This window comes from Canis aureus, chromosome 11 (genome assembly GCF_053574225.1).
Source record: "Canis aureus isolate CA01 chromosome 11, VMU_Caureus_v.1.0, whole genome shotgun sequence".
Classification (NCBI taxonomy): Eukaryota; Metazoa; Chordata; class Mammalia; order Carnivora; family Canidae; genus Canis; species Canis aureus.
Window position 1 is genome coordinate 29,213,798 of NC_135621.1, and position 12,806 is coordinate 29,226,603.

The 12,806-nt window shown below is 49.1% G+C and overlaps 1 protein-coding gene across 2 annotated transcripts in view; it reads left to right on the forward strand.

The window, feature by feature from the left end:
* The window catches only part of TMEM184B (transmembrane protein 184B), a 49,781-nt gene that overhangs the window by 13,995 nt on the left and 22,980 nt on the right, over window positions 1-12,806 (forward strand). For both annotated transcript variants that reach the window (XM_077914548.1, XM_077914549.1), the window contains exons 2-3: window positions 10,487-10,735; window positions 12,227-12,392. In XM_077914548.1, coding sequence (XP_077770674.1) covers window positions 10,544-10,735; window positions 12,227-12,392 — 358 coding nt within the window. In that variant the 5' untranslated portion in view covers window positions 10,487-10,543. The remainder of the gene's footprint in view (window positions 1-10,486; window positions 10,736-12,226; window positions 12,393-12,806) is intronic.

Consider the following 12,806-nt stretch of genomic DNA (forward strand, 5'->3'; position numbering starts at 1 on the left):
CTCTCAAGCACTCTTCTAGCAACGGTTCAGCTTGCCTAGGCCCCTGATAGGAGATGAAGATGACGTTCATAAATTGTCACTCCTCCCTTTGCTTTATGGACTGGGTCTGCCCAACACTGTTCCCCTGATCTTCTGAAGCCTGGCTTTCTGACCCACAGGGTGAGTTCATCCAGCCCTGTGCTCTGGTGACTCAACGGGGCTCTGCATTCTGATGCTCCCTGTGGCCTCTCAGGGGCCTGGATGCTCCAGCCTGGATGCTCCAACTGCAACAAGACCCACCTCACCCAGCTGGCAGGAGGGCCTTGTCAATCTAGAGAGTGGCAGGTGCTCTGTCAATCAGGCTGTACCACCCACGCCCCATCCCCCATCTTTAACAGGGACCGGATGCAGAAATTCTGCTCTGGCACATTCCACATGCCCACATATTGTCTCCATGCCTCTGTTCATGTTTTTCCCTCTGTCCCCTAAGCAGTCATTCAGTAAATAATTTTCTCCCATGGCCCAACTCCCCGGGCCTTAGGGGAACAGATCTAATCACAATGGTAAAAGCTCTGGAAGACCGGGGAGGATGTGGTTTGGGATGTCAGGGGTTTGGGATGTGATGTCTTTCAGGAGGTGTATTACTCCGTCTTTGACACAGGAAATCTAGGGTAGCAGCAAGGTATCCCTCAACATGAAGTGGAAAGGACTTTGAGATGGCAAGGTGTTCTTTGAAACCCCTAACTTCCAAACCACATGACTGAGCTGTCTGTAATGGGGTCAAAGAAGGTGAGATCTGTCAAGACTGATGGGGACAACAATCTGTGGGTGGGAGTGAGAGAACGTTCCACTCGTTGGAGTTGGTGTGGTGGTGGATGGAGGGCACCACAGACATTCCGAGTTGGAAGGAACTACAAAGGCAAACACTCATCCAGTTCCTCCCCTTATCCAGTCAAAGCATATTGCGGGTGAACTGTGCCCAGGCCTTGAGACTGGTGCTGGGATATGAGATGTGACCTCTGACCTCCAGGAAGTTGCAGGCTAGTTGGGGAGAAGATAGGTAAGAGCAAACTACCCAGCAGAGGTTCCTCAGTCAGTGTTCCTGCCCCAGGGGACCTCAAGCTTCGTTTGATTGGGAGCTTCCTTATTCTAGAAGCTACAGAATATTGCTAGATTGTTCTAGTTGTAAAAACCTCTCCATCTTCACAGACTCATCTTCCTGTTGCTGCCACAAGGTGGACTGGGTTATATCCTGTTGGAGCTCATTGACCAAGTCCCTTTGCCCTCCTTGATGTGGCCTCTCCACTTTGGAAGATGTGTGTGAGACCATGTGATGCAGCCCCCATCCTCTGCCCTCACCCAGCCCATCCCTCTCTCCAACCAAAGGTCCAGGTCCTTCAGCCACGCTCTGGAAAGTGCCTATGGTAGGGGAGGGGACCAAGTGATGGAAAGCTTATGGTATGCAGCAGGTGGCTTCATGCCAGATAATCAGCTGATTGATGGATTCTTTTCTTCCAAATCCCTACTATGTGTCTGACACTGTACCAGGCTAGAGACAGATGACTCAGGTGTGGGGAGACAAGAACAATGTCCCAGCTGACCTTTTAGTGCTGTGGAGTGAGCACAGTATGGCTGAGTGGGAGTAGGCTGGCCCTCAGGTGAGGCCGTGATGCTTACTTAGGGTGACTTGTGAGTGAAGAGTTGGCTTTCCCCATAAGGACCAGGGCAGAAGGGAAGGCTTACTGGCACAAGCAGGGGCCACAGTGTGTAGGGACCCTCTGGGAGGAGGCAGGGCGTGGGGTGGGGTGAGGGTGAGGCTGGGACTCAAGGGCCCTGGCATCTCTGCGGAGGGGTTAGAACTACTCCATTGGCCATCAGATCCTGAGACGTTCTTAAAGGATCTTAGGTCAGGAGGAGAGACATAGTTCTGCCTGAAAATAAGGTAAGAAGTAGACCATGCTGGATTCCTGCTGCTTTGAGCATCAGCTTCCCTGCAGCTCTGGAGGGCAGCCCGGGCCCCCACCTTTCTGGAATCCAGAACGCTCGAAATCCCAAAGGTTCTTTTAAGCCTACAGCAAACTAATTTTGTGGCAAAACTCTGACCTGAATTGATGTGAGACTAATTATGTTCTTTAAAAATATCTCATGTTTCTCTATGGAAATACTATGTATTTGATTTTTGGGTGCTGCCCGTTCCCCTTGGGGGAGTCACTCTGCATACCATATACAGCACTATAATCCTTTCTAAATCCAGAAGAACCCTGAATTCCTTAACTCATTGGGCTGAAGGGCCTTGGCCACAACATGGTGCACCCAGGAAACAAGTTCAGAGACACCCAGGCACCTGCCCAGTCACAGCTGGGTGGCAGCGCCAGGATTCCAGCTCAGTTTCCCTGACTCAGAGTCTAGGACAAAGTACGGACTGTGGCCTGGCTTCTTCACAGCCTCCGGTTGGCGTGCAAGTGAGGACACAGGTGTGGAGCTACCTGGTCAGCAGGTGGGCCACTGGGAGAGAGGTGGATCAAGCCTTGACTGTGCTTTGTGTCTGCGTCAGCCTGGGATGGAAGGAGCCGGGCCGGACAGCAAGGGGAGGCGTAAGGACCCAGGGGCAGAGGATCAGGGGAGAAGAGGGAGCCCTGTCAGCGACTAGCTGTACCCTTCACACTTTTCTTTACTCACGCATCCCCCTCAGTAAAAAAAACGTTTTGGGTATGTATCCCCAATACCTGCATATTGCTCTATATGTGTATTACCTTATTGTTTGACCTTATGTTGTATTATATCATAAAACCTATGTCAAAGATAGAAATCAAGATGAGCTAAAAGATGTAATCCTTAACTTTTTTTGTTTTCTTGGTGATACAAAAAACCTTCTGGCTTCATATGCTTGATTATTTTCAGAAAGTGTGCTTTAATGCTCTGTGAGAGAGTGGTTGGGGGGGCTGGCTCTGTGTTCAGTCTGTTTAGCTCTCTGGTTTTAGTGGCTGCCTTCTCTGAAAAAGATCCCTGCCTAAGACACGTAGCTGCACATGGAGGAAACGCATCACTGGCTTTCTTTCTAAATTGGGTTACTCATTTTTCCATCCTGTCCACTGTGTATGCAGAGGATTTGTTGAAATTTGGCTAGTACATTTCCATCCTTCCTGATGCCAATCAGATGTTTTTGTCAACTAAATGGAAGGTATTTTATTTTAAAGTTCTTAACGCATGAGTCCAAAACCTACTCAAATGCTTTGGAAATTTTTGAGCAGATTAGAAAATTCTGTTACGTAGGTTTTTAGGAGTTCAGACATGAGAGTTTTTGTAAGTCACAGACTTAATATTGTTTTTGGTGACAAAATCCTATGACAGTAGAAACATTTCCAATGTTTCCGAATATGCTTTTCCAGAACAAATGCCCCGCCAGCCTCAGTCTCTTCTAAAAGAGCAGTTCCTTTCTCATTTGTTGTGATAACATGCCTTTCCCACAAAGGGACATTTTAAATGTATTTAAAGATGTTTCAGAAACTTAACTGGGAACTGTATCCCTGACAGCCAGTGGTGATAGAAAAACGTGGACAGATGCAGAAGTTTTTTTGTGAAAGAAAGATGTGTTGAACTAAGTTGTTAGGTTTGACAGGTCTTTCTGATTGCTTTTCTACAGGATAACTAGTAAATCTCTGAAACAGACGATTTCCTGAGTCACTGCCCATCTCAGTACAAATTTTGTGGAAAATTCTGTTCTACCATCTAAAGCTTTTTACTGTGGAAAATTTCAAACATACAGAAGAAGAGCAAATAATAGAATGGATTTCTGCCTTTCGGTCACTCAGCTTCAACAGCAAGGAATGTCCTGCAGTCTTGCTGCCCTGTCCCTTTCCACCTTTTAAACAGTGAATCCCAGAAGTCATGTTATTTTCACCCTTATATAATTCAGTATGCATCTCTTATTTGATAAGGACCTTTAAAAAATAACTTTTTTTTTTTAAGATTTTATTTATTCATTCATGAGAGACAGAGAGGCAGAGATACAGGCAGGTAGCCGAACGCAGGACTCAATCCCAGGTCTCCAGGATCTGGCCCTGGGCTAAAGGTGGCGCTAAACTGCTGAGCTACCCAGGCTGCCCAAAAAATAACTTCTTATGGGGCACCTGTGTGATTCAGTTGGTTATGCTTCTGACTTTGGCTGAGGTCATGATCCCAGGGTCTTGGGATTGAACCCCACAGTGGGCTCCCTGCTCAGTGGGGAGCCTGCTTCTCCCTCTCCTTCTCACCCCCCCCATTCTCTATCTCTCTCTTAAATAAATAAAATCTTAATAAAATAAAAAACTTGTTTTATTTTGAAATAATTATAGGTTCACGGGAAGTTGCAAAAATAGTACTCCAAGTCCCATATGCCCTGCTCTCAGTAGTGACATCTTGAATTGCTGTAGGACAATTATCAAAACCAGAAGTAGACTTGAGCACAATACTATTAACTAGACTACAGACCTTACTCAATTTTCACTGTTTGTGTGTGTGTATGTGTTTGTGCATATGTATGTGACTGTATACAGTTTTATCACCTATAGACTCTTGTAGCCACCACTATCAAGATATAAGGGATCTCATCACCTGGAGAGAAGTCCCTGTACTACCCTCTACCTGTGTACACACCTTCCTTGCTGTCCTCTGCCAACCACAAATCTGTTCGGCATCTTTATAGATTTGCCATTTTGAGAAAGTTATATATAAACAGAACAAGACAGTATGTGACCTTTAGGGATTGGTTCTTCTCAGTAAATGGAATGCCCTTGAACTCCTTCCAGATTTCTGCCTGTATCAATAAGTTTGTTGCTTTTTATTGCTGAGTAGTATTCCATGATCTAGATGTACTGGAATTTAACCTTTCTTTGCCCGTTGAAGGACATTTCGATTGTTTCCAGGTTTTGTCAATTATACATACAACTGCTTTGGACATAAGCATATAGGGTTTTGTGTGGGCATGCATTTTCATTTCTGTAGGATAAATGTCTAAGAGTGATTACTGGTAAATGATCAGTGATTACTGGTAAATTACATGGTAAATGGCATGTTAATTTTGTAAGAAACTACCAAACTGTTTTCCATAGTGGTTCTACCATTTTATATTCCTACCAGGAATGTATGTAAGAGCTGGTTTCTCTGCACCCTTGCCAGCTTTTTATGTTGTCTCTATTGTATTAACATGTGTATAGTGATGGCTTGTGGTTTAGTTTGCATTTCGCTAATAGCTAACAACGTTGAACAGCTGTTTATGTGTTTCTTGTCCATGTATCCTTCTTGAATGGAATGTCCTTTCATATCTTCTGCCCATTTACTTTCTCTCTTTTTTTTTTTTTTAGGATTTTCTTTATTTATTCATGAGACACAGAGAGAGAGAGGCAGAGACAGAGGGAGGAGCAGGCCCTTCGCAGAGAGCCCAATATGAGACTCGATCCCCGGACCCAGGATCACACCCTGAACTGAAGGCAGACACTCAACCGCTGAGCCACCCCAGCGTCCCCTCTGCCCATTTTTTTATTGTTTTCGTTTGTTTGTTTGTTTGTTTGTTTTACTGTTGAGCTTGAGCATTCTTGCTATATTCTAGATGCTTGCCGTTTGTTAGATATGTGTCTTCAGGGGCGCCTGGATGATGCAGTCAGTTGGGTGCCTGCCTTTGGCTCAGGTCATGATATCAGGGTCCTGGGATAGAGCCTCACATTGGGCTCCCTGCTCAGTGGGGAGTCTGTGTCTCCTCCCTCTTCCACTGCCCCCCTGCCCTGCTGTCTCTTGCTCTCTCTCAAATAAATAATAAAATCTTAAAAAAAAAAAAGATATGTATCTTCTAAAACTTTATAGTCTTGCATTTTACCTTTAAATCTGTGATCCATTTTGAATTACCTTTTGGGGATGCCTGGGTGGCTCAACGGTTGAGCACCTGCCTTTGGCTCAGGGCATGATCCCCCCCGGTCCTGGGATCAAGTCCCACATTGGGCTTCCTGCATGAAGCCTGCTTCTCCCTCTGCCTGTGTTTCTGCCTCTCTTTCTCTCTGTGTCTCCCATGAATGAATAAATAAAATTTTAAAAAAAGAATTACTTTTTATATATGGTATAAAGTTTTAGGTTAAGGTTTGTTCTTTTCTGCCTCTGGATGTCCAGTTGTTCAGTACTGTTTATTGAAAAGATGATTCTTCCTTCGTTGATAAGGATTTTTATATCCACCATGCCATGATCATGCCTAATGCCTAATGTAACTGACAAGAATTCCTGTGTGTTACCTATTTCAAAGATGTCTTTTCATCACTGGTTTGTTAGCATTAGGATCCAGTAAGGTCCACATGTTGCATTTAGTTATGTCTCTTGAGTATTCTTATAACAGCCCTCAAGCACCTTTGTTTATAAGCCACTGATTTTTTGGTGAAATCGAGTTATTTGTCCTGTAGACTATCCTGTACTCTAGATTTGGCTGCTGCTTCCTCATGATATCATTTTTTTAGATGTGTTTTTTTTTTTTTATGATATCATTTAGTGTGTTCCACTACCCTGTGTATTTCCTGGATACTAGTAGTAGCTCTGGAGGCTTGTTTTGGTCCCATTTCACTTTGGGGCAAAGGTCCTTCTTAGGTGGTGCCGTATGTTCCCCATGCATCCCATCAGAGGCTGGAAACTTCTCTCAGCCCCATGTTGGTGATGTTGATCTTGACTGTGGGGTCAGAGTTTGACTTGCCCAGACTGCTTGTTAGCTAGGGGGTTTTATCATCCATCGAGGATCCATATCTATGTCCAGTATGTCCAGTATTTGCATTAGGAGTTGCAAAATGGTCATTCTGTTTCTATTAATAGGACCTCTGTAAAGTACTGTATGCCCTCAGCCATTCTGAGGTTACCCTGAAATATTATAGATGGGAAACCCAGGTTCTCAGAGATGAAGTCACTTGTCCAAGTTCGACATGGTGGAGTCTGGAGGAATCCTGTTGGGTGGCCTCAAAGCTGAAGCTTGGTTATGCTACTTAATTAAACACTCTGCCCCAAAGTCCCTGCCACTTTGAAGCCTTCCCTGGCCCTCCCCCCAGCCTTGGCCATTGCTGTTGATGTCACTCGAGTGTGAGAGGACAGGACCCCAGTGACTGTCCCCCATCCCCAGCACACACACTGTGAACAGCTTGTGCGGTCTAGCATTGTGTGCTGCCTCAGGCCCTGGGGGCAAGTGAGCCCCCAGGGATCAACACCCTCAGAGGAACTGTCCTTACCTGTTTCTTGGTGCCAGGGACCTTGTGTCTGTGAGTCAGAATATTAATTCATGTGTTTTGGGGGGATATCATGAAAATCCTGGAATCCTTTGGTGTTACCCAGGGGCTGTAAAACCAATTTCCACATCATTTTCCTCTTTTCTTAGATGTAGTTAATATTACTTACTTCAAAGTTGCTAGGGAAAAAAAAAAATCATGAGACGATGCTAGGGAAAACAATTTGTAAATCATGAGTACTGCCTGGAGTCAAGTAAAGAGCTAGTGAACAAACCCAGAAGCACGGTGAGCTCGGTAGGGCCCCAGAGCCCTTCCAGCTTCAGCTGCCCCTCCCTGCAGAGGACCTCCCTCCCCTTTCTGCAAAGAGGGTCTCGGGCCTGCTAGACAGGACTGCATCCGGGAAGGAGGCTCTGGAGTGGGAGGGGCTGCTTTCATGGGGGCGCCCACTTGGTAGGTGCGGGGGTGACAATGTGTTTATAGGACTGAGTTTGAATTCTCGCCCTGGTTTTGGGGCAAGTCGTCCACCCTCTCTGAGTAGACTTCTGCCTGTGAGCCAGCTGACCTACATGGGGGATGCCAGGGTCTCTCTGGGGTTGGAAAGGGGCACTTGAGTGGCAGACACGCAAAGCTCCAGGAAGAAGCTGGGCCTAGAGCCTTCACCCAGCTTCCACAGCCGAATAGCCTCCCTGGCGCAGGTCCCCTCCCCGTGGGCAGGGTCAGCTCAGCAGTGCCCCTGTGTGGGCCTCCCAGCACTGCTTCTGTGGTGGACAAAACAGCTTTTGACACACCAGCCTGCCTTTGCTTGGAAGCTGGAGATTTAGGAGTATTTGTACTTCCTCTAGGCATCCCCCTCCCCCCTAATTCCCAGTGTTTATTCATTTAATTTGGGATGATAGACAAAGATGATGATTTACAACCCAGATCTTCTTTTTTAAAGAAGTATTTCTGTCACTGGTTTCCAATTTTGCAACCATACTTACAGGAGCTATTCTTAGACTTGTCGCTGTTTCTTTTTCAGAGCTCGCCACCAGTCTTTATATAGACACCTTCTCCAGTTTTGAGTTTCTTTATATAGATGCCTTCTCCATTTTTTATTTTAAATCAGATTCATCTCTTGGTCAGTATGTTAGAGATCACTTATTTTCACGGGAAAACAGAAATGCAAAGGGCTCTCCTAGGGTAAAAATTTAGAGCTAAGAGCGGATGTGGTGCAGGTGGGGGCAGGGGATGCTGGAGACATATGGGGGGGACCAGGGGCAAAGCCAGGAGTGTGGGGACACAGTAGGCAAAGAGCCTTTTCATCTAGGATCAGGCTGTGGGCCTGGGTGGACCTCGGAAGTCTCTGTTGGTGCCAAGATGCTCTGGCTGAGAATACCAGCAGGGGCTTGGAAGGGTCCATGAGAGGTCATCTCGGCTGACCTTGGGGCTCAGGCTGACATGGTCAAGCTTGGGGCTTGGCTGTTTTCTGGGTCAGGCTGCAGAGACCCCCCTCCCAGGGCCCCAGCAAAGCTGTGTGGGGACACATGGCTGGTTGTAGGTGGGGCTGGGACCTGAGCTGCAGCCAGAGCTCTCTCCCCAGTGTCCATGCTCTCTGCTTCACAGTCAGTGGATCCTCTGGTCGCCCTGCAGGTTAGTCTCCCAGGGCTTCTGCCACAGACTCAGTGGCTCCAGGATGGCACTGACCAGCCCATTGGCAGCTGGCAAAACTGAAAGGGATGCCTGTCAAGGCCATAGGACTCAGATGCCCCTGGGTACAGCACCATCCAGCCTCTCAAGAGTGGCTTTACTCCGTGACAGCAGCTCTTCCTTGGGGGCATCTGGGTTAATTTTTAATGTAAAATTGTTAGCTTGTTACCATGGGTCTTGAAGTTGCCATTGGGAAGAGCAGCCGGCAGAGAATCCACATGGGATAACTGGATAGGACCCTAGAAGGCCAGCCCCTGTCCCATCCACTCCCATCTTTATTTTCCCACCCAGAATCTCCCTTTATACTAATTTCTTCATCTCTGTGTGCTTCTCCATGAAATAGCTCAAATTCTTAAAATAAAGACTGAAAATCAATAGATAATAAGGTAAATGTAATAAATGGCTCTGGTGCTGAACTTGGTGCTGGGGACTAAAAGACAGAAATATGGTCTTGCCTCAAAGAGTGGGCAGCCTCAGGAGCATTAACACAGGAGCCAGTGACAGAGTCGCATGTTACATAGAAGCACAAAGGCATGTGACATAGAGGTCTCTGATTGGGGGAAGCTGGAAGGCAGGCTTTTAGAAAGAGTGATATGGAAAACTGAATTAAAAGAGCTGTTTGAAGGTTCACAGGGTGGGCCACAAAGGCTCCAAAATGGCTAGATGGATGGATGACAGAGGGATGATGAAGAATGAGGGTCAGCCGTTAGGGAAGTTGGGGAGAAGTGGCCAAGAAAAGGTCAGGTCTCTGAAGAGATAAAGTGGCAAAGTGACCTTGCTGGATTGGCAAGTGTGAAGATGCACAGATCCAGCAGGTTTTTGCTGAGCCCCTGCCATGTGACTGGGCTGTGCTGGGTGCTGCCGATCCTGCTGTGAGCAGAACAGAGCCCTTGCCCTCTGTATGCTTATTATGTTCTGGTGAAGGAGGCAGCTAATAAGTATATGAGTAAATGTACGCTTTGTCAGAGGGAGTCAGGCGGGAAGGAGTGCTCTGGAGAAAAATAAAGGGGTGGAGAGTGCCTGGGGTGGGGGAGGCATGGCCACGTGTGAGCAGGTAGTCAGGGCAGGGATCTAAAGGAAGTGCAGAAGTGAGCTGTGTGGCAGACCAGGGTGGCAGCCAGTGCAGAGGGCCTGTGGCAGGAGCAGGCTTGCCATAGTGGAGGAGCAGCAGGAGGCCAGTGTGGTTGGAGAGGAGGATCAAGGTGGGAATTGTAGGAGGTGAGAGCCACGGGGAGCCACTGGGCAGTCTTGTGAGCCATGGTACAGACAGCAGCTAACACTTCGAAGGAGCTGGGAGCTACTGGGAGCTTTTGAGCAGAGGGGTGGCTCAGTCTGGCTAATGTCTTAGAAGCCTCATGTGGCTTCTCTGTGGGGACTGGACAGTAGGGGCAAAGGCAGAAGCAGAGAGTCTGCTCAGGAGCCTGTTTCACGAATCCAGGGGAGACACAGCAGGGGCTGGGACCATCATAGCGATTGGGAGACACGTGGTCAGAGTCCAGTTACAATCTGAAGGTGGACGTAGAGACCTGGAAGATTGTTTACCATGCTGCCACTCACCCGGGGAGGAGGCTAACACTGCGGTGTCCTCTCTTTAGGGCAGGTCATCACTTACTGCAAGGGATTATCTCCGGGACCCCCTGCTGCCAAGCACCATGACAGTGAGGGGGGCCGCACTGGCCCCCGATCCAGCGTCACCCACGACCATGGCAGCCTCGCCCAGCATGTCTGTGATCCCCGAGGGCAGCCCCACGGCCATGGAGCAGCCCGTGTTCCTGATGACAACTGCTGCTCAGGCCATCTCCGGTTTCTTCGTTTGGACAGCCCTGCTCATCACCTGTCACCAGGTACCCAGACCACTCAGGGGCCCTTGAGCCAGAGAGCCACTGAGGGCATCTGGAAGGATCCTGAGAGGTTTTCTAGTCCCAACAGAGTACTAGGCCGGCCAGGCTCTGCTGCAGTGGTAAATAATCTGAATCTGGGGGCTCCACCTGGTCGAGTTGATTCTTGCTCTTGTCCCAGGCCCGCATGGGTCAGGCTCTGCTGTGTGGCTCCCACATCCTGCAGCTTCAGGGTGCCATCCGTCCTGCTTCTGGGAGGAGGGAGGTGTGCGGAAGCCACTCGGGATACTTAACCATCTCAGTCCAGAAATGACACTCGTCACTTCTGTTCACCTTCCATGGGTCAGAATAGGTGACATGTGCAGCCTTAGCTATAGGAAGACCTGCAAGAGCATCTGGACAGCAGTGACTCCCTTTTCAGATGAAAAAATTGAGACGTAGAGGTGGTTGGGTGCTGGCCTAGTCACCTACAAGCTGGCGGCAGAGCCAGGAGAGAGGTCAGGTCTCCTGTCCCCCTGTCCTCACGGTCCCAGAGGAGGCAGGTGTGGGCTAGACCTGCCTTGGCTGCCCAAGGAAGAAGGTTTGAAGAAGGGCAGCTGAGCTAACTCAGATCCCTGTCAGCTCCTCGCCTGCTGTCCCGTGTCCTTGTCCCTCTGCAAACCTAATCGCTTCCAAGGCAGTTGACTCATAACAGCTGGGGAATATTTTATGTTCTTCCTCGTGAGCCCAGGACTCGGCGGGGCCGAGTGTGAAGTCACGAGAGCTGGGACAGGACTCTGGCTGCTGGGACTGAGGAGTGTGGCCAGAGCAGGTGTTGGCATTCATGTGTGGCTGCCATCCCCTCCCCTCCACCAGCTTTCTAAAAACTGCATTTCACTCTCCCACCTTCCCAGGGAGGCAGGCAGTGCTGCCTCTGTTTGACAGATGGGAAAGTGAGATGCAAGATGATGTCACTGCAGCCACTCAGCCAGGACGCTTTTCCAACTTCTGTGGAAGAGAGGATCTCTCCTGTCCCCCACACAGGGTAGATGCTGCTGCCATAAAACCCCAGGGACCAGGCGTTAGGAAGCCCGGGGTGGTGGCAAGGAGATATAAATATCCATCGAGCGCCTCCTCTGTGCCACTTGCCCAAGGTTCCCCAACTGGCTGTGCACATGGGTCCCTGGGAAGCGTGTTGCAACTCTAGATCCCCGGCCATTCTTGACTCTGAGCTGTATAGTCTTGGGTGTGGTCTCACGGCCTCTGGGTCTGTGGCACTGGCCCGAGCACCCTACAAGCTTTATGCTGCCTCTGGTTTGATGTTCAGAACAGCTTTATAATGGGAGTTTTGTCATCAAGGAGGAGCTAAGGCTCAGGGTTGAGTAACAGTCACAGAACAAGTGAGCAGCAGAGCTGGACAGCAGAGCACATCTGTCCCATCAGCCACAGAGCAGAAGGGGGGCAGGTGTGTGGCTACAGTTGGGTCCCCGGCTGAGCCTGCCCCCATTCTGCCCCCAGATCTACATGCACCTGCGCTGCTATAGCTGCCCCAACGAGCAGCGCTACATCGTCCGCATCCTCTTCATCGTGCCCATCTACGCCTTCGACTCCTGGCTCAGCCTTCTCTTCTTCACCAATGACCAGTACTACGTGTACTTCGGCACCGTGCGGGACTGCTACGAGGGTGAGGAGGGCGTGAGGGCTGGGGTGGGGCGCACACCCCTTCTGGCTGGGTCTGGGAGCCAGAAGCCCCTCGCCCTGGGTTCCTTCAGAGGGGCTGCCCTCGCTTCTCTACCCACTTCAGGGGCCCCAGGTGACAGGTGACAGCACATGTGTAGCACTTTGCCACATGGCTCCCACAACACCTTTACAGATACCTGCAAGCAGGGACCCTCCCCCGTGTCTCATTTCTCATTCTGGTGTCCCTGATGGGGGTGAGCAGCAAAGAAGTTGTCCGTTTTAGATAGAAACCCCAGGTACAGGTGGGTCAGGTTTATCCAGGGGCCCATGGCAAAGCAGTGGCAGGGGTGAGCCTCCCTCCCCATGTACCTTAATTCTGAGGGCTTTGTCCCAAAAGCAGACTCTGCATTACCACCCA